This window comes from Pagrus major, chromosome 23, assembly GCF_040436345.1.
Source record: "Pagrus major chromosome 23, Pma_NU_1.0".
Lineage (NCBI taxonomy): Eukaryota > Metazoa > Chordata > Actinopteri > Spariformes > Sparidae > Pagrus > Pagrus major.
Genome location: NC_133237.1, coordinates 22,172,136 through 22,194,272, shown reverse-complemented (window position 1 = coordinate 22,194,272; position 22,137 = coordinate 22,172,136). Strand labels below are relative to the sequence as shown.

General features: G+C 41.1%; 1 protein-coding gene across 1 annotated transcript; it reads right to left on the bottom strand.

The window, feature by feature from the left end:
• Positions 1 to 323: 323 nt before the first annotated feature.
• On the bottom strand, positions 324 to 19,839 carry LOC141019836 (heparan sulfate glucosamine 3-O-sulfotransferase 2-like). The gene is made up of 2 exons (XM_073494857.1): positions 19,328 to 19,839; positions 324 to 942 (listed from the first exon to the last, which is right to left on the bottom strand). Exons 1-2 carry the CDS (start codon positions 19,837 to 19,839, stop codon positions 324 to 326), a joined length of 1,131 nt encoding a protein of 376 aa, XP_073350958.1.
• Between the last annotated feature and the right edge of the window lie 2,298 nt (positions 19,840 to 22,137).

Here is a 22,137-nt window from a genome sequence, read left to right as displayed (position 1 = left end):
CTTGGTTAATGAATGAATGCTGGTTGCCTGGTGATGAATTTATATGTCAGGTATGTTTTATAGAAACTCTGATTTGTATATATATCTTTTTAAAGAAATGGCACTTGTGATCAGAATGACCCAACCAAAAACCCAGCATGACGTGAAACTGTTTATATGATTATATTTTAATTTCTGGGTTGTATATTTTTCTATTATAATTCTGTCAGTGTATACATCTCAATAAACTATTCATTTAAACATTTTTTGTCAAAGATACCCTCATTTATATTCATCTCCAGAGGTAGCCATTTTAAAAACAGCTCTGTTTCTGTATGGCACTCTCAATCCCACTTAAAGTCTTGTCCAACGGTTTCATAGAATTTGATATTAAATGGCCTATAAAACTCCTGCAGCTGCTCTATGACCTCCTGTTCGATCTGTACGTGAGTTCTGCCCTTGGATTTGCCGAGGCAGCGCGGCTGGCTGCTGCTCTCCGGCTTCTTCAGACAGGGGAAGCCTTTGGTTCGATTAAAGTAGAAGTGCTTGTCCGTGATTATTCGTTTCAGTCCCAAAAAGTCCTGAACGCGGCCCATTTCCCCTGCCGGATCCGTGATCAGCCGCTCCCCGCTCACAAAGTGCATCTGCGACAGGCGAAAGTACTGCAGCCAGTTCTCCAGGTGCAGAATATACATCCCGATCCGAATGGCGTTCCAGGAAGAGTCGACGAGGCCCAGGCTTTTGTTCTTAAAGGCCAGCTCTTCAAACGTAGGGATGTCGGGCTTCTTGGAAAGAGTCTGTGTGTAGTCGGAGATTGCTCTTGTGACCGGGTTACGCACCACAACAATCAGCTTGGTCTTGTGGGACATGCTGGAGATCCGTCTGGGTGCCTCTCTGGTGACAAAGTAGCTGGGAGTCTTCTCTAATGTGATCTGGCTGTCGAGCGTTCGTGGCATTAATCCCCTTGGGAGAGAGACAAGAGAATAAAACACACATGGATGAGTCAGCAGGAGTTGTTATTCGCCTGTCCAGGAGCATTTCCACATCTCTGTTTTCTAGATGAGTTTAGGAAAGCAAACACGAGTCCGTACTTGTATCACAAATACAAAGTATGAAAAAAATTAACTCTAACAGCAACAAAACAACATGAGATAAAAATCTACATTATCACTTATTACAGAAGCAAACAGTACAGGTTTGATATTTCAGAATAGAAGGCGAACTGCAAGTGAAGTATGTGGTATTCAGCGGTAGAAACATATTCTCATCAGTTACTTAAGTAAAAGTGTCAGTTTATCAGCTTTAGATGGTCAGGAAATAACGTCCAGGGACCAGTCAGCGGACCCTCGTCTTTATGGTACCAATAATCAACGCATAATGCTTTGAAATGTTCGCTCATTGGGTAGAGGTTGGCACCAAAAGGTACTCAGAGCATGGTTTGGGTTAAAATGAGCTAATTTAATGTTACATATATGACAAAAGTTAAACACATTTCATAAGTTAGCTTACAGAGTTGAAATAAGTCAACACTGACTGAGACACGAACATCAGTCTTCTGGGTCAAGGTCCTGTGTTTGTTGACCCATCCATCAACCCCAGCCTCCTCCTTATGCGGACTTTCCCGCTCTTTATACTACGTCACTTGACAATTTTTTTTTCTATCACATTTGCACCCAAAATCAAATGTGTAAACCTAAAAAAAAGCAAAAAATGTGTCGTGATAACACGTGAAATATTAAAGACATTGGTTTGTTATTAATAGAGTATTCTGTGAGACCAGGCTGCTGATAAAAGTGGCAATAAAAGTAACTATTTTATCAACTGTTGGAGAGTTTTATGAACTGAATAGCAATTTAGGATATTTCATATGCTCATTATACATTTTTTATCTTCATTTGCAAAGCAACTAGTAACTTTAGCTGCCAAAGAAAACTACTGCAGTAAAAAGCACAATATCTGCCTCTGAATTGCAGTGGAGCGGAAGTATGAAGTAGCAGAAACTGGAAATAAACATGTACAGCAAGTACCTCATAACACAAAATGTCCTTCGTTACTCTGCACCACTGGCAGTAAAGCAAGGCGACAAAATACTGGTTATGTAACAAACAGTGTCAGATATCTTGGCAGCTGCATGATATTTCAGAGATCTTAGAAGGCAGTGTTATTTCAATATTCCAGCTAACACCTAGTGTCAAATGACAGTAGACAATACCCAAATAAACACAATGCGAATATATTTGTTAGATATTCACTGGTGACAGGACAGCTTGTACAGTCAAAACATGCATCATGATAATCATCATCAAGCTGCCAAGATAATGGCTCTACAAACTACGGGCAAATGTTTCTATTTGTCATGCGAGTTTTCCTTCCCACTGTAATACGTCATTCTGCTTTGGCACTTTGGTTCAATAAAAAGACGATTAATGAGCGGATGTCGGCTGTTGAGACCGAACAATGCCTCGACCTGAATTCAGAGATCATCCACGCTTTGCTCCCCGTTTCTTTGAAATAGAAAAAAGGACTCTGCCGTTGCATTAGCACAATAACTCAGCAGTTTGGTGAGAATAATTACAATATAGCGCTATTCAACTCGGCTTTTACTTTTATGATTACAGAAGATATAGTGCCTGAATTTCTCTATTTCACAGCATGAGAATGAGTTTCTGGTTTCAGGTAGGTTAGCACACAGTTCTGATGATTAAATACCACACTTTCTCTATTATTACTGGGGGAAGGCTTCGATTAAAACCTAACCTTTCTCAAAGTTTTCTCTCTCAAGGTAGAGGTAGCCATAGGTTACCTCTGAAGCCTTGGAAATATTGATCCATTTAGCTTTATTTATGAATCCTGAGTTGTTGGCTTGGGTGCCTCAGGGCCACTAGGCAACTATTAATCTTGTATGAGAACAGCACCTTTTCAAGCAAACAGCTTTGCTACACACTAACAAACTTGCAGCCTTTTTTCCAGGGAGGTGCAGAATCTGAGCAGATCTTTGGCCGTGTGCCGAGGAAGCCGTCTTTGTTATCTGACTTGTCAATTCCACGCGTTTTCACCATCCTCAGAGATGAACATGGTGGAGATGAGAGGATCTTGTATGTGCAGGTTCAAGACTGCGACCTGTCATATCACAAAACAGGGCTGACAGTATGAACACTTGCAGTGAAAGGTCACAGATGGTTTCTATATACAGCACTATTCTGCAGACGGTATGTCGAGAGCATGGGCGTTGTGGGAAATAAGGCATTCGTAAAAAGAGAATTATGTTAAATCAAGAAATCTCGCACTGAAGGTTTTCACTCACAATGGTTGTTTTTGTTTGTTTGCAGAATACAAAAGTCCAAGTGAGCCTGTCCATCACAGGAAGTTGGAACATGTGCCAACTTACCTTGAGTTATTGATTTTTAGTCCTGCTCTGTTTGTTTACTCCCAGGGAGTCTCGCACTGGAAAACTTACATGACTGTTACAACACGGAGGGGGCTGATAGAGACGAGATGGAGGAAGGGATAAAACCTCTGAAAGGCTGAAGCATCCTAAGTTAGAAAGCCAAGGGCAGCGTATTTGAGATAAATTATGAAAGTATAAAGACGGGTTAATAAAAACATTGAGGTGTTATTTCTCCTACAACAGACACTCTGCATTGACATATTTTTCCCAAGCTTCCTGTCTGTCCTCCTGTTGATTTGAAAGTAAACACAACTTTTAAATACACATACTCAAGTTTTGTTGTTAAAATCTTCCTCTGAAGAAATTAATGATATATTGTTGTGATTCTAGCATCTAATTATTAAAAGTGCTGTAGTGACAGAACAAGAAAGTAATGACAGGTGTAGGTTATCCATGTCAACGAAGGAAAATAAGAAAAAAAGGAGGAAACTTTTCCATTTTAAACCTTTCTGACCATTCAAATATTGACTTCTGAGTTTACAAGTTGCACTTGAATGTACCATGAAATTCCAGTCAGCGCCAACAGGCTTTGCAGAACAAAGTGATGTAGATTTCTGAGTTTAGGACGTGCCTCTGAATGCACCGTGAAGTGCCTGTGCTGTGCACATGTCTATGACAGCAGAGGACAGAGACAGTGAGTTCGTAAATGATGCCAAAACGCAGTGGGGACTCTCACCATAGCTTTTAATCACATGACTGGTTCGGTACAAACATTTACCTGCCAGCAACGAGCCTTATGGCCTCAAGAAGCGGAAAATCTACCCGCATTTGGACTTGTATCCACAGGAAAAGTAAAAATGGGGAGAAGCCATGCTGAAAGGGTGAAATCATGGATACAGCGACAGGGTCAACGGGCTCTTCTCCTAAACTGAACAGCCAATCAGAGGGATTTCTCTCACCGACGGGCTCTGCCACCGATTCTACATGCTCAATTGGTCAAATAGGAGCCAACAAAGGCCGACTAGTGCTGCAAGATGACAAAAAAACTGCCCCTCCTTTAGAGCAACAGAATAACTTGCCTGTGCCTTCCAAAACAAAAGTCAGTTTTATGATGTGACAAAACTAAAGTTAAGGTTTTAATACAGTTTAGGCACAGAAATGACTCAGTTAGGTTCAGGAAAGGAGCATTGTTCGGCTTAAAGTAAATACTTGGTTATGGTCATCAAGCTTACAGCAATAAACATTAAGAATGAGTTAGTCATGATTAAAAGAAACCAACAGTGACTGTTGGTGAGAAATGGGAAATCTGCAGTCTATGACCATCAATTTGGTCATTTTTCTTATATGCAATCCCTCAAGTGCTTCTCTCACTCTGGGACACGCCATGCTGTGACCTAACTAATGTGCAAATACTCACAACACTGCTTGGATTAAGATAAAGAGAACGTATCTGTATTTGTCAGCTGTTCATTCAAAGAACTGTTTAACCTCGCTGTAACTGCAGCCAATAAGAACAAGGTGCGATCTAGTGATCAAAAGGATGTCCAACCTTTTATTCAGTCATTTGTAAAATATGCTTTCATGTCAGCAGTGGAGGAGCAGCAGGAGCAGTGTGGACCAACCATGTCCAGGACATGTGTTAATGAGGAACACCAGGTCTCTAATAACTACAAGCGTTTTGATCTAGCATTTTGTAGTTTGGGCTCACATTAGCATCCACATTACAATCCAGCGATGCTAAAGCTGATGAGCGGATATTTACGGTTTCTGATAAATTGTTTTCTTTGCTCGGTCGAAGAGATGGCAGCAGCAGCAGCAGCAGCAGCAGCAGCAGCAGCAGCAGCAGCAGCAGCAGCAGCAGCAGCAGCAGCAGCCTCAGCCTCATTTTCAGTTCTTTATTGAGATAGCAGAAATAAAAACCAGGAGGGGAACATGTGATACCTGAGGCAGGTGTCTGAACCGACCATCAGGATTTTTTCTCTCCCCATGCCCTCAAGAAAGTGCAGCACTACACACAGCATCTGAAATTAGAAGATAAAATTGAGGGTTTTCATGGGAGTGGGTCCTCGTGTGCTTTTACTAAAAGCTGCTCAGTCCTTGCTCTGTGATAATTATTTGCAGATTAAAAAAAAAAAAAAAACATGCTCATAATTTCGATCGAAGTGCTTTGAGGGTGATCACTAATGTTTCTGAAACCTTAGCATCTTTATCAGTATGTAGAAACTAACCTGAAAATGCACTTTAATGGGAACATCTTGCATTGCAGGAGCGACACGTGTGAATACACACACACACTTTGATTAACTGACATTTGAGTGAAGTGCTCTGATTGATTACTGCCTTCTCACTCAGAGTTAACACTGAATTCTTCAGCATAATTTACAGTCTTTTCCCCATTTCTTGGTGAAACTTTAAGTCAGGAAGCATTACAGGCTCAGCTGTGACATTTTAATCACTCTGGGAAAATGAACTCAGGTGTGGAAGATCTCCTCAATGCTGTAAATGAGACATGGTCAAATAGGAGAAAGTGGTTGAAAGCTAATTTGTTCTGGATGCTTCAGCGCTGCATTTGATGTTGTAATTACACAGTTCTTATTAGTCATTTCTGTAATAAAAAAAAATGCACATTTATTTTTATTAAGGGATGTTTGGATTCTACATTGACTTTTAATTTATTATTATAATTGGCTTTTATAATGTTTTTTTTTGTAAAAATTCAATATTTCTAAATAGGTCTCATGGTAGAAAGGGGTCTGGATGGTTAATACAAACACTCCCAGCATTATTAATTAACCCTCAAGCAGGATGCTTTGTTGATTATTTCACTGTCTACACCCTGATGTAACTGAAAGCTCTGAGATAATATATATATATGTTATATAAAGCCACAGAATCTGTTAAAACAAATGAAGCACACTGCTCCATCTGTTTAAACACAGAGGAGGGACATCACAGGAAGCCACAGAAAATAGCTGTAAGGCAACCACTAATGGGGATGTGTGCGGCGTTTCCTTTAATTTTGAACCTTTTGATTTGGGTCCCTTCATAATAGGGGACTTTTACAGTATATTACAGTGTGTGTAACAGTTTGTGTTGTAGCCTAATGTAAGAAGCAAACACGAGAATTAAACAGAATTTTTTATAAGCTGCTTCGGCGTCGTTGCATGGCTTTTTAACTGCAGTTTGAGCTGTGAAGTACGACATAAATGAGCCACTTTGTCGATTTTAACTATATTTTTAACTATTCTAATAGGATTTGATTATATGCGATCATATGAAGAGAGAAAGAAAACACAAAAAACACCAAGCATCCTTCCTTCAGGTTGTTAGGGTCAACAATGGAAAGCAAGTCGTTTTTGCCACTCATTAATGAGCCATGCCATGTGCTGAAAGCTGGTCTGCGTATTGTAGTGACCCTGAAAGAACCTGCCGGCTATCTCGCTCAACAATTTATCTCTGTTGGTGCAGTGGAGGCAGGAGGTCTGGAGTTCACACTTAGTTCCCTATGGACGCTGCTGTATCATTATGGTCGAATGAGCCACAAACATGAATGTCTTTATTGCAGAGTATCAAGGACTCCCCATTAAACCCAGATAGACCATTCTCCTGTAGCTCCACTGGGAGAACATGCCACACTTTCTACAGCAGCGGAGCCAATGCAGGACAACAATTAGCTATTATAGGCCAATCAGGAGTAAAGCTTAAGGCAACAGCAGCCATATTGTTCCTCTGAAAATGAAAGTATTTAACAGGAACTCATCAGCAATGGAGTTATAACTGTAAATGAATCTCTAATGATTTCTTTGACTCTTGCCAGCCAGTGAATATCTATAAATTGCCCAGTAGTTCTGTTTTACCCAGGCTTCGACTTCCCATGGGGTCGATAAGGTTCAGTCCTTTTCTGCGGTGTACAACAAACCAAACATTTGAGTCTTTTGAATGTACTAGAGGACTGCATTGGGATCCAGCGGGACCTAATGTAAATCTTGCAGGAGCGAGCGGTTTATACTCTGGGTTTAGCTGGCACTGACCAGGAGGATGGAGAAGATCAAAGCAGGTCATTACCAGACAAAAGCTAAGCAGGGCGAGTCGAACATTGGGACAAATGTCTCAGTTGTTACTGACAATGAAGTTATATATTAGAGCCTAATTACGTTGCCCAGAAGAAACAAAATGTTTTCATTAAAATTGTGATGCTTTAATCGGGTGACTCTGTGTGTCTGTGGTGCAGAGAGTGCACAGAGACACTGACCACATGACGACCATGCAACCATTTTGATATTTTGAAATTATGCTTCAAAATCTGCTAATTTACAGGATACAACTCTGCTATCTAATGAGTTTTGGTTGTAACTTTTAACACAATGCTATCAGAAACATTCCAGTACCACATGAGTGTATTTGTTGTTAACCTTTTTGATTGCTTACTTATGATTTGAGTGTTTTTATCATTTATTGTTTTAGATGTGGCCCACTGTTATATAATTCTGTCATCTTACTTCCAAAACACGTAGTGCTAAATTCAATATTACTGGCCAGGTTTGGTCATCGCTTATACAGTGTCACACTGGGTTAAAATATTTGCATTGGCCCAGCCCTTAGAAGCACTCACAATATTCCTCTTTTTCAAACACAGGTATCAGTTCACAAATAAACAGACTAAGCCACAACAAAAACAAAAAACAAACTTTTTCCAGTGACAACAGAATCCAAAAGATTACCAATTAAAACCTCTCCGACACACAAAAATAGGGTATTAATAGCTATTCGGTGCAGGGCTGTTGTATTACATTACAGACTGCAGGCTGAGCCACCCTCTGTATGTGACACTGCGTCTATATGCATTTAAAAGCTGCAAATTGCTGCATCACCTACAGTACGTGCATGATTATTTCACAGTGTGAAGACGAGGCAATGAAGCGAGGCGGTGCACCGCTCAGCTCCAGACGAGTGTGTCTACTTGGACAAGTTAAACTTCTAAAGAGCAACGCAGGTTCATCAGGGATGCAGACCATCAGAACAAGTAAAGGTCAGCTTTGAATCATCTCCTTGTGAACGATCAATGAACTCAGAATTTATTACTGTCATTTCACTGTGGTTTGAGCTTATTGTCAGTTCAAGACAAGGTCTCAGTTAATGTTTGCAGCACAAATATAAAATTGTCAAAGCTTCGCATACAAAATGCAAGTCCCTTACAAAATAACAAACAAAGTAAGGGAATTAGTAAATATATCTCAATATTTATGTCCACTAACATGGGGAATGCAGACCAACATGAAATGAAATTTTACACAAAAATTGTCGGCATCGAATGCGAATCACCATCTTCGCTATCACTTGTAATTACCAAGGTATATTGTGGCAACACACTTTGAATAGAAGAGTTGAGTGGGAGGCTTTCAGGCAAATACCGATCTGATTGGGATTTAACTTCGAAACCATTAATCACAATGTGAAGTTTCTGCAGGGGCAGGGACAGAGAGATTTAGAGAATGGCCTTTACCTCCTGCCGGACAACAAACATTTATCATTACAAAGACTAATAATGAACCCTGCCCATTAAACAATATGCAGGCACACGGCTGACCACGGAGAGGCCCGAATCAAAGTATCCATTACATGCTGTGTTCGCTCGGTCTCTGGAGTAATTCAACAACAAAACGGTTACTCAGTAAATTATCAGAAAAGGTCTTCTGGGCTCTTATTGCCTGTGTGTTATCACAGTGAACAGCATGCAGAGTAATGATGGTTCCAGTCCTTGGTGATACATTAAAAGATTTGGTTTGGAAACAAAACGTTGATATTTTCCAGAAGAAATAGTTCAAAGCTTTTATCAGAGGTGCTGCAAAGTCAGATAATATCCAGCACACCAACATAAATTAATTTAAATTGCAGCTTTATGTTTATGTTGGTATCTTCAGACTGGATTATAGCTTCACAAAAACAAGTAACGGCAGAGAAAAACAAAGGAGAACAGCAGAGTCATACTGGATACACAAAAAATATAATTCAAATATGCAAAGTTGTAGTACTTTAATCTTTGACACATTCATTTTCATTTCAAGCTATTATCCAACACAATTGTTTCACCAGCAACATCACAGTGTGCGCATGTGCAATAGTCACATTGCACGACTTTTTTTCCACGACTAATCTGTCATGGTTTGTTTGGCTTTTTGGTTTACTTATTTCCTGTTTTATTTTGTAGTTATATCTTATTTTGTTTCATTTGTTAATCATTACGCATCATTTCGTTTTTGTGTCCTCACAAAAAAATCACCCCAATTATTGTATACTGTATTTTTTCAAATGGCAATGTATGCCACCGAAAATCCCAATTTGAAATGCTGCCTCAAGGGTTTTCAGATCTTTTTATTTTCTTTTTGCAAACTTTCTTCCCATATTTTCGAAACCAACTTGGGGGAAATCGTGTTTCATACAAACCATTTGTCCTGAAATGTCCTGAAAAGCCAATACCCCACACACCGACGTGCTTCCCTGCCGTCGAAACCCATTAACAGTTCGTATTACTCAGGTAGGCTGTGCAGAGAAAATGTTCTTATGCTGCGTGATTCTCATAATGTCTGTGCCACAGCACTTCCTAAAAATGGCATCTTCCTCTGTCCTGATATGACAGCATAGATCCAGTCTCCACTGGAGAGGCTGCTCCATTATTAAAGTATCACTCACTTAGATTACAGCTGTGATGACATCTGATCATTAATCACCAGCAACACAGTCCTGCCGCCTTGAGAGTCGATTAAGAGTTAACAAAGAGCAGTCCACACGAATGCAGCAATCCTGCGGCCAATTCGCCGAGGTGAGGAACAGAGGTGAATAACAATCCCGGGCTCGGAGAATCAAGCATCTATTTTTCTAATTTAATTGAAGACAAATTGGGTGAAAATAGCAGAGTGACTGAGCCAGATGTCTCGCAGTGGAGGATCCTCTTAACATCAGGCCTGTCCTCAGCCACATAATAGAATCATAAACAGATTCATAGCAGGACAATACAGTCCTGCAATACTGCTAAAAGGAAATTGCATAATGTATTTGACCTTGAACCGAAACCTATTTAATCGCTGTCATTTCAGCACTAGCCTCTTGTTTTCCTCGAAATAACAATTATTCATGGTTTATTCTGCAGGGGGAAATGACTGACACTTGCTCTCCTTGAACAATAACACGTTGAATTGAGCTGAGCTACGAGCTGTCACATTAACATGTGGCGCGGGAAAGTGTCCGCGGACGCTGAAATGAAGAGACTCAGACGGACGGGAAAGCCTTTGAAATCCTAAAATGCACATTCTCAGATGAGGCTTACTGCTTATTTTGTCCATTTTGTGCATTTTTTGACGAATGTACAGCTCTTGGGCTGCTGTTTCAACACATAAAATCAAGTCTGTAAAGGCTTTTTGTAATCCTATCATCTTTGTGGCAGCTATGATAAAAATGTTTGATTATCTTACAATTCACTCAATCTGCCCATCACTGTTTAAGACATTCACAATGTCACAATGCTATAAACATGAAGGGCATTTTATGTTCTGCCTCTACACACGCCCCCTCTGTTAATCACCTATTTGTGCAGTTTAACAGCAGCGCCTTAACTGATGTTCATGGAGATCTCTTGAATTTTCATCAACATTGGAGCTCTTAGAAGTTCTTTCTGAGTTTACAGTGTAGCCTCCAGCAATGTGACAGTCAAGGATATTTATAAATGGAGAGCCGACAGTCCACAAACCTTTAGTGGTTTATCTCTTTACTCAGATGGTGGGAAAGTACAAAAGGGCCCACAGAGGGGGAGACACAGGAGGGAAAGCTCAGGCAGGATTTGATCCCTGGTCAGTCAGGATGGGGGGGAAGTTAACAAGCTGACAATCTCTAAGTGTTAGCTAAGGATTGCTGGGCTGGATATTTCCATACTGACAATGTTTCCAGACTGATAGAGACATTTTGATTCACTATTTTCATGACACAGGAAGTGACAAATCAGATAGCTGTCGACAATCATTCATTTTGCACGACCGATGGCAAATAAATCACTAATGACATCATTATAAATCCTGTTTCCTGAAGATGTCCATATGCTATTAGATGGGTTGCCACATATGCATTGGAGAAGTACAATAAATGCTACTGCAATTATACTCACTGATTTTATATCCATGTCCATAGAAAAATGCCTTTTCACTGCAGTCTACACTGTACACGTCTGTAACCATGGCACACGTCTGTAACCATGGCACACGTCTGTAACCATGGCACAGGCTCTGTGGCAACTGTGTGACCTTAAAATGTAAATGTACTGCTAAACTGACAACTCGCATTCCCTGTCGCTCTCTTTCTCACTCGCTCAACCACACACTTGTTACGGCACTCACCCTTTATTTTTTGCCGTTTCATCAGCACTTGAAATGCAACTGTAGCAAGTACAGTGACTCACTATAACTCTCATATTTTAAGACGCTACAAATTATATCCAGCCGTGGCAAAGCCTTACAATTCAGCACGGAAGTACAGAGAGTGGTTGCAATTGAGATGATACACCATCTTGTCTAGTCACGTTGGGGCAAACTTGCAGGTTTTTCAGATTGTCGCAGGGCTGCGTCAGACTCGAGACGGGGTTGGACGTAAAAAAATATAACGCCTGTCTGGCTGAAATGTTACCATGATAATGTTAATTATTCTACTGGAGAATAGTCGGCTGGTTACACGCACATCACGTATGTGCAATGGCAAAGTGGCATGGAGTAAGTGCACAGGTGTTCCCCTCTTTTTAATTATTCTATTGTTGAGTGGATTCTGCAGTGAAATTACTTGTGTTTTTTTGCAAATAGTTCATAGTATAATAGTTTAGTACAGACATTTTTCAACTTTGCAAATCAGTAGTATATAAATGTAATTTTGTGAGTGTCACTTACTTTACAAAAATGTGCAAGTTTGGTCTATAAATACTAAATTTCTAAAAAGAAAGGAAAAACAAAAAGCAGCAGGGATGCACACACACACACAGAAAATGCTCCACTGTACTTCTAGTTTTCAAAAACATAAAGAGTCTGCAGCCATCTGTGAGGCTGTGGGCACAGTGGTTCTTTGAGCTAAATGCTAATATGCTTAAAACATGACAATGTGGTGGATGTGGTGGGAAGCAGCCTGCGAACGAGAAATGTATCCCAAATCGCACAAATTCTTCAATAATGATTTTAAAAAAAAGCCTCTTCAGGGATAAAGCAGCTGCAATTCATTTTTTCTTTTAATCAACCTTTTTTTCATTTCATTAGGGAAACTTTAAAGTTGTATAAAGGGGCCTGGGTGTCCAGAGGTTTAATGACACACACGGCCCTGATGCAGTTAATCTGGTTGAACGGAGACTTATGATAGTCACACAACTAGCTTTCAGAATGTGGAAACTTCCCTCTTTCAGAAAGAAGGACACGGGGCCAGACAGACCAGAGTTTCTGGCTGACAATCTGTTTGGATCAGGTCTGCAGTGAGTCAAGGCGGAAATCAAATTGACCAGAGTGTGCCCTTCCCCACCTCTCTAAACCCTTCGCAAAAGGGCGTCGTCACACCCTGACTGGCTGTGAAGGGAATGCCTCTAAGCTCTCACTGGTTAATTAGGAGCCAGTCAGTCCAGAGGGAGTTTGACGTCCACCTTAAAAGATAGCAAAGATACAAAGATACTGATGCAAAGCTGTTATACTTTATGTTTGCCATGTTGAGCATTAGCTTAGCATGTTAGCATGCTGGTCAGAATCAGCTGCTTGAGGTGTCATTAGAGAGTTTGCATTTGGTCATAAAACAAAGCATTGGAAGGATTTCAAATTTGACCATCTTGTGCAGAAAATTAATGTACCCGCTTTTCTTAACTTCACTCAAACCACACCTGTGATACATGGTCTAGACACCATGAATGGCAATCCATCTAATAGCTGTCGAGATATTTTAGTCTGGAGCAAACCGGCTCTATAGGTTTTTAATTAATCGGATTTAGCATGTGATTGGTCCATAATGTATGCATGATTACATTATTTCCTGAATTAATTCATCAAAGGAATAAAAGCACCATCTCTCTGTGTTTCAGACTGGTCTCACAGGGGAAACGTCTCAAAAAGAGTTGTTTGGTAATTAATGTTAACCACCACATGTCTCTGAGCTGCACTGAAATGAAGACAGCTCATTAATAATGCAGAGTTACGCCTTACCATCCCTCGCTGTATAATGTGCAGTTTTCTGTGTTAAATGAGAACCATCTAACTTTCTGTCCTCATCAACCTTTCTGATGATACTGTTCCAGAGCTCCCTGCCTCCCCGAGCCAATTAATGTGGACCTGGAGAATATTTGTAGCTGCAGCCTCTCATACAATTTCACCCCTTCTCAGGGAATCTACTGACTCCTTCTGACTCCTGTGAAATCAATAGAGCTGAGATGCCCTTTTAAGTCTTGATGGTGTATGGCGACGTGTTTTTGTTTGATCTTTATGATTCTGCGGAGGACGGAAAAAAGTGGTGAGAGAAGTGTGAGGAAATTGGCGGCGGTGAAATATCTGATTTATCAGGTCCTGTATGGCTACGTGAGCGCAGTCACACAAAATAAATGAGGCCACGTGTGTGTTCTGTTTCACAAGAACACGGCACCATTTTTCTTCTGAGGCGAAATGATCCGTCACACGCTTAATGTAACAGGACAGACTGTGCAGAACAGCTGGCCGGTACACTGAAACTGACGGGAGTTAATTTGGTGTCAAATGTTGTATGTTTCTGTCTGTTCAACAGATATTAGCTTCTGAGAAGGAGTGGAAATAAAAACAAAATGAAATGAGTTTCAAGTGTTTTTACAGGGAGATTATGGACTTTGTGTTGATTTTTTTAAATTACTAATAAATGAATCAATGGCAGTTCTAATAACCCTTTATCAAGGCCGTAATGCTCATTATGAGCTGGAGATTAAAACTGTTGGACGGATTAAACGCATAGAAGATAAGTTTGCTACTAAGTGGACTATGGTTAACAAACGGCGGTTAACAAACTCACAACACCAGTGTTACGGATTATATTCATCAATGACGCTGAATATAAGTAGATACCTGTAATAAATTACTGCTAACACAAACCTAATCCTGCAGCTTCACATTAAAAGCATTGAACTGGTGAGGTTGACTTTTATTATGAAGTACGCTAGTCACAGGAAGTGGAGTATGTATGTCAGTGAGTTCAGCACGAGTCCGCTGGATATAGACTGTTTATGTGAATCTGCCATGGCTGATTAATCCAGTCATTCTCCTCCCTTCAGCTATCTGCGTGTTAGCAACAAGCAACAGCCTCCAAGATGGCAGCAAACACATTGAAAATGACAAATTACCCTCACCCTAATCTGGTCACACTACAAAAGTAAACAAGCTAGCAGTTGTTACCTTTTTCCTTTGCAGGGATTTAGCTATTTTAATGTCAGCTTGCCTACCCATGTGCAAAAGTTCCCCCTGAAGTTATTTTGCAGGAACACTGTCGCTGCATCCTAGGTTTTGCACCAGCCAAGATGATTGTGATTGATTGAAAGAAATATAAACAAGCCAGAGCATTTTGTTTTTTTTACTCCTATACCAAACTGATAATGGGTGCAGCCAGACCTTTCTCCAGCACTGACACAGCCCTGTGGAGCTCTGGTTACGCAAGACTAACAGTGTCCACATTAGAAAAGCAAGGCTACATCCTCTGGGGAGCATGAATATGCTCATTAAGTTCAAGGTTCTTTATCCAGCACATGCACAGAGTATAGAATACAATGTGCAGTGATATTACAGATCTGGAGCTACAGTTCATGTCTCACTTATGTACAGTATGCATTTTTAGAATGATTGAAGGTTTAATTGTCTTATACATTAATGATTTGACTTGATTACAGCCTTTAGATTGGATGGTAAGTTTAACCAAAGATCTTTGATCGAAAGGTTGTCTGGATTGATTAATTGAATTGAGATAACTGACATTTTATTATGAATGAATCTGACTGTAATTTGCAGCTCATTGACAGGAAGACCGATAGTCCAACTGATAACTTGCAAAGTGCAAAGCGGAGCGACACGTATAGAATGTACAAGCACTTTGTTACTTGCTATAGAGACAAATGTGACAGTTAATCAAAATGGAAAGATACTTTATGTGACGTGCTGCCAAAAAGCCAAACAGTGTGACAGTTAATCACTGAGGGCCAGTCCAACACAATGAACATCACTCAGTCACTCGTCAAGTTGAATAACAGCAGATTCAGCCTGAATTTAACCAGCCTTTGTGTCCATTGTATCTGTAGAGTATTTATCTGGAATCTAAGAACCGTCAGCTTACAACAAGCATGAAATATTCCAGTTTTGTTATTTTCCACAAGTGGCATCATACCAGTGAGGGACCTCCATTGATCTTTGCTCAAATTTAGAGTGACATAGAAAAAACAAGACTGAACTTGTGTAAACCCCAAACCTCTGGCGTAACTTTTCTTTCTGTTGAAGTAAACTGAGGCTCTTGCATCATTAATGACATTTTTCACCGCTGGCAAGATGGTCCTTGCATAAAAGTGGGCTGTCTATGCAGTAGAATTTTAAATTTTATTTTTGAAATTGGTGCTACATGACCAGAGAAAACAGAGAAAAAGGGCTGTGGTTCCAACAACCGGAATACGCTGTGCCGCTCCGGACCTGTAGAAGCCATTTCCCTGTTGGATTATTATTAGCAGTAGTTATTTGGTGTATTGTATTTGTTACACTAATGGTTGAAGCACGAGTTTAAGATAAAGGGCAAAGGTGTGTCAATGTCGGGTGAAGCACCAGCGCAAAAGGGAATGACGATGGACCAGGTACGCTTGCTCTGATCTGGAAAATAAATTAACACAAAAACACTGAAGCTTGCCTGGACAATGGACTTCTTATTTGCCTGAGTGCAACCTAACTGAACCGGTGCACCACTGGCCTTTATAGAAAGAAACCTTCATATTTTTGACAAATAGCCACTTCAGGATCACTAAACACTCTCGCTGACGGGTGAAGCGAGTTGGGCGGTGCTTGATTTTGGCTAATAGTCCGTTTTGACACAGTCTGGTGGCCACCTGGTAACAAACAATATTGCTTAACACTACACTGTACACTTAGTACACTAAAATATGGTTTTGAATACCTTTTTGGCGAGAAATGGAAAATGAACAGGATCGTGGTTCATTTTCGATCAGCACTGCTCACACGGGAACGATTTTTCAACCTCTACTTTCACAATACAGGAAACAATACGGCGGCCACTTCTGGTTAACAAACTTCAATACAGCAAAATATGTTACTGAAAACATTTTAGGCGAGAAATAGGCAGTGTGGTAACAGAATCTTGGTTTATAGTTTATCAGCGCTGCCTGGTTTAGAAGGTTTGATCAGAGTTTGGTGAGGCGACCCTGACTGGATCCAAGAGAAAGAGAGAGGGGGCGTCTCTCTCGATCTCTTGACCTGCCTACACTCTTTGTGTCCCTGGATGCACGCATACAAAAATGTGGAAATACAATCTGGAGTTGATACAACAGCCTTATAATCCTCACGATGATGTTTTTTTCATTATTTAGAGGACTTTTTTTGCCAGCAGGATAGTGGGGGGCTCTGGGTGCAGACAAAATGGAGTTGTTCCTTTGCACATACTACCAACGTTGTAGATCATCAAATACTGACACTTTGGGTTGGCAGCTCTGGTCGAACACCAACCCTCAAGTCAATGATCAACTATTTTCATCCAAGAAGCTATATTGTGTCGCTTAAGCTGCATTCAGGTGGCATATATGAGGGTTTTGGGATTAATGTTTGGGGCAGGACATCTCTGTTGTTGTGATGACGTCTGATCTCTTCTCTCAGAAAAATCCATCACAGCTCTGTTTTTCTGCATGAACAGTCTGCAGTGTTCAGATGTTTAACTGGTGTGTTGGTTATTTATAAAGAAAGGCCTGTGAGCGTGGATTGCACTGTGTCTACATTTGACCTTTTGACCACTGGCCACATATTGACTGTCTTCAAATGATGAGGCTGCTGAAGTATTTAACAGCTTGGCCAACTTCAAGTTCTACAAAGCCTGGTACCTTTGTTTGTCATTGTTTCTATAAAGTAGACCTTTAGCAAGTTATACTTTAGTGTTTAAAAAGCAAAAGGCTCCTTCCTGTGCATGCAAATAAAACAGCATGGCAGTGTAAGCTCGATGTTTAATACATAGAAAATGAAGATTAATATCAGAAAAAGAGACTTAATAAACATGCAGATTATAGAGCAAGTGTTTCCTTTTTAACTTTGGACCAGGGGACTCTGGAGTGATTTTGTGTCTTACATTAATGCATTTTTGTAGAATTTTAGCCTCTGGTTCATTAATTCGGAGATGAAAAGGACCGATTCTCTTTTCAGGAGTACGGAGCAGCTTTTGAGATAACTCTATTGTAAAGCCAGCCTTTGTGTGCGCGACTGGATCGTCTTGCATCTGCTTGAGTCCACTTCTTTCATGTTGACATTATCTACAATGCGTTTTCATTTTATTTCTGTACACTCTGAAATTAACTGTCAGACGGGACAAGTTGCAGTTAAAACAAACTTATTTTTCTATGTGTAAGTCACAAATCTAAAAGAACGAACAAGCCCAACCTTCAGACTGTGTCTGTTCATAACATTTTCAGCTCTGCAGGCCTTTTACTTTGAGAAACTGTTTATTTTACTCTGAAATGAAGCCAGAGAGAGACACCTTGAAAAAATCCTTCCCTGCGGTGGCTATCTTTGCCTCAAGTCATTTACAAAAATTAGCTGATATTGGTACAAGTTTTAAAACAAGCGCATCATGTAATTCCATCATTAATGGTTATTGAAGAAGCTGAAATCTGAGGCTGATGAAAGCCAACGTAGAACAAAAAACCAAACTGTGTGCGTGTCGAATGTGATCCGAGCAAACTGTCAGCTGAGGCATGATGGGCAGATCCTCATATACATGATAATTTGATGCTGCCTCTGCTGTTCGTTCCTGCAGTGCAGCCTGAGAACAGACTTTGTCACTTGTTCCATGTTCTTGGAAGCACTGCTCGGTGGTCTGTTCCTGCCACACTGCTGCAGGCAGACAGGACGCAACACAAACACCATCCAGCCGACTGTTTGCAGACTTGAATGAAACATTTTTTTCTTTTTTAGTGATTGCATACTCGGTTTGGTGGCGATCGATTTTTTTTGTTGAGAGAAACCCTGAACTTTCTCCTTCAATTTAAAAACACCCAAACAGTCAGAAACAGCAAATATGTATTAGAGAGGCATCTGGGCTGTAGATTAGATCCAACAGGGTGAGTGACAGAGTGAGATAAGAGGCAGAGGTGGGTGGGAGGTGATGTTCTGGGCTCGCTGCCCCTTGTGAGCTCCCCCCTTTTTCTCCGTCAGCCAATGTGAGAACATTTTGTCTCCTGGTGCAGCCGGTTTGAATCCAGCTGGAAACCTGTGTTCTGCAATGCATTTTTGTGTTCTGATCCTACATCAGCCTCATGGAGCTGTCTGTTCAGCACCACAGAGCTCTGCAGAGTGAAAAGTAGAATCAAACTTGTGATCTTAGTGTTGGTGTGCTTCTGAGGTGTGTGTACAGTTTGTTTGCATGTGTGTGTGTGGGGGGGTCGCCCCTGGAACAGAAATGGTGTCTCTGGGTGTGTTCACTCTGCAGCCAAGTGTCTCTTATATTGAATATGATATTGAAAAATGCCTTAGACTATATAATCTAGCATTCATGCTTGTCAAAAAACTTGTTAAATTTAAATATTGAAGCGTCAGGACCTCACACATCACAGGACTCCCCTGCCCAGCAGAGCTGCACCACAATGGGTGGCAAGTGAAAACATCTGTGCAGGAATATAACACAAATCATACATCTATCTCTGAAAACTAGAGGTCTATAATTTAATGAGCGTCTCATATGTTTCCTCACCTGTACCAGTCAAGCCCTCTGTCATAGTTTCTGTCGAAAAAGTGCGGCTCCGTTCCGAGAGCGCGCACATCTGGATGTATCCGGATGAACTCCAGCACCGCCCTGGTGCCTCCTTTCTTTACACCCACTATTAGCGCATTAGGCAGCTTCTTATTCCCATATTTCTGCGCGACACTCATGTTTCTCAACTTCATGTCAGCCCAGTGGCTCCCAGTCGAGGCAGGGGCTTTACTTTGGTCGCGGGGATCACTTGATCCTCGCTGGGCAGCAGAGCCATCCAGAGCGGACCTGACTTCCAGCGAAGCGCAATTGTCCAGTTTTCCAAGAAGTTTCTTCCCTCCTGCGTTCTTGCTCGGCGGGCATCTTTTCCCCTCATAACCCTGGTTTGTCATGATTGTGCTGCGACAAAAAAGAATACTATAGCATAGATAGGTGCAGGACAGTGACACGGTGAATATGAAGGCGAATCTGGCGCTGAATCTGTTCGTAGATGAGAGGAACCTATGTGCCATGTCTCCATGGGTTCAAAGTGCTGCATGATTTTCCATCGGAGTCCTCCTCCTCCTCTCTTGGTCCGCGGTCTGGCAACAATATAGGTTCTAAAGTCAGACAGACTGGCATATGAGGATAGGGGTGGCTTCTCGGAGGCATCAACTGCGCGTAAGTCGCGTTATTTCTTTTCATAGGCTGCTGAACTGTGCGAGAAAACTTGGGAGCGGAATAAGATTAGAGCAGCTCGGCGGAGACAAAATGGGTCAGTCCACAATCTAAGTTTCTCTTAAGTAGTTTCAAGTGAGTCATTTGGATCAATTACCGCTGCCACTGTCTTAAAACGAATCCCAGAGGAGTTGGGCGCCCATCCTTATCCTCCTTCTCCTTTTTGTGTGTCGATTGTGAGAGGAGGAAAAAAAAGGAAAAAGTCCGACGCTCTCTCCGTGTCCCTAAAAGTCTCACCAGCGCTGCTCTGCTCGCCTCCGAGGGGATTTCGATGCTCATCCCACCTTCCCTTTCATAATGAAGTTGTGAAGATATATGCACTTAGGCAACTGGTTATAAATATTTAATCATGTCTCTGACGTCATGCACATGATCATAATTCTATATGCGTTTTGTCTTTTAAAGGAACATCCTGAATAATTTTGGTAACATCATATTTGGAGATTCAGAGGTGCAACATTTGGGTTCCTGAGTGCCAGTAATTTGTGTTGAAAATCATTTTGAGCATTATATCATCACTTCTGGACAGCAGTATAGAAATATCATGTTGAATTTCAGAGGAATTTATGGTTTGAAAGCAGCTATAAACAGATTTGTAATCAATGTTTCTGCTGTGTTGCTGCATGTTTGCTTTCCACTTGAAACAGAATGATTCATCAAGGCAGCAGCTTCCCCTGCATGTGGAGTGTTTTCTCTACACAAACCTGGGCACCAGCGGCCTACGAAAGTCAAGATCACACTTAATCCTCTGAGTTGCCGCTGTGTGAGCTGGATGCAGGAATGCAAAGTGTTGTGCTCATTCAATGTCACAGCTAAAGTTGGCTTCATTACGGCGGAGCGAACATCTTCTTTAGTGTCTGGATCAACAGCAGCCGCGTTGTTTTCATTTTTCTTCTGACATGTATACACCAAAAACATTCTTCACAGCATTACAGTGTCTTGACTCAATTGCAAACCATCCAGCTTATGAAGCCGAGTCTACGGTGGCCCTGAAGGTCGAAACACAGCATTACAGACAACACGGTGACATTTCAGAAAATACTAAATTTCACAAAACACTATTGCATTACAGAAAATGCAACATGTTGAAATGTTCTTGTTTTCTGAAATGCTGTTGTGTTTTGTGTAATGTTGCTTTTGTTTTGACCTTCAGGGCCACCGTATGAGTCTGACATTTCTGATAATACAAGCCACTTATTAAAACATCACAGTACAAACAACAAGAAAAAAAAAATCACAGCAGGCAAGTTAAAATAACATTCAGATATATGTTTTTTTCCATCTCTGCTCACCTCTGTCCTTACTGTCCCACATAATGGACAGTAACCATTCATGCATCATCTTTGCTGCTGCCGGTGCATTTACATGTGGTGGGCTGATGTGTGGGTTGACCTATGATTCATACGTCAGTGTCAAATGCAGTGGTGACATTTTCGGTGGCATCATTGTCCACTTCCGTGTCCATTCTGAACTCCTCTGCTCCATCGTCAAGTTCAGCCTGATGTACTCAGAGTAAGTGGACTTGCAACATTTTGCTCTACAGCTTGGTGGTGGTGCTGTCTCGGTCTCAGAGCCCAGTTATGTCCCTCCTCGTCTGAGTGCTCCGAGTCCTTTGATGGTTCATTTTTAGCCTCCTTTTGTCTCGGTCTTTGTTCAGTATGAGGTTCTTCAATTGGGAAAAAAACTACATGGCCTTCATACTGCAGTGGATGATTCTGCCCATTCAGGGCTGCAATCTGGGCTGTTTTCCCCCATTTGATAGACCAAAATATGTATTTGATCGGAACAATATGAGAACAATTTTCCAAAATGTGGACATCTCAACGGCCTCTTCACCAGGATAAAGACTGAATTTTGCATTTTTTTGACCGGATTCTGTTTTCCCCCTTCTGTGCTGCACTACAACACAAACTGCAGTGACCACACTTACAATGAAACTAAAGCCCCTTTTTGTGCCACATTTGCAGCCAGGTAAAGGCTGCAATCTGCCGCCTTGTCTATGTCAAACGGAGGTGTAATATTCCTCCTTTGCAAAAAAGCCGCCTCTGGGGTAGGCATAAACATGTGACGTGACGTGAAGCACGAAGTTGGGC

Coding starts and splice junctions, on each gene's coding strand:
- LOC141019836 (XM_073494857.1), bottom strand. CDS start 19,839: ATGGCACATAGGTTCCTCTCATCTACGAACAGATTCAGCGCCAGATTC. Junction 943..19,327: donor AGAGGGCTTGACTGGTACAG/GTGAGGAAACAT, acceptor CTCTCTCCCAAG/GGGATTAATGCCACGAACGC.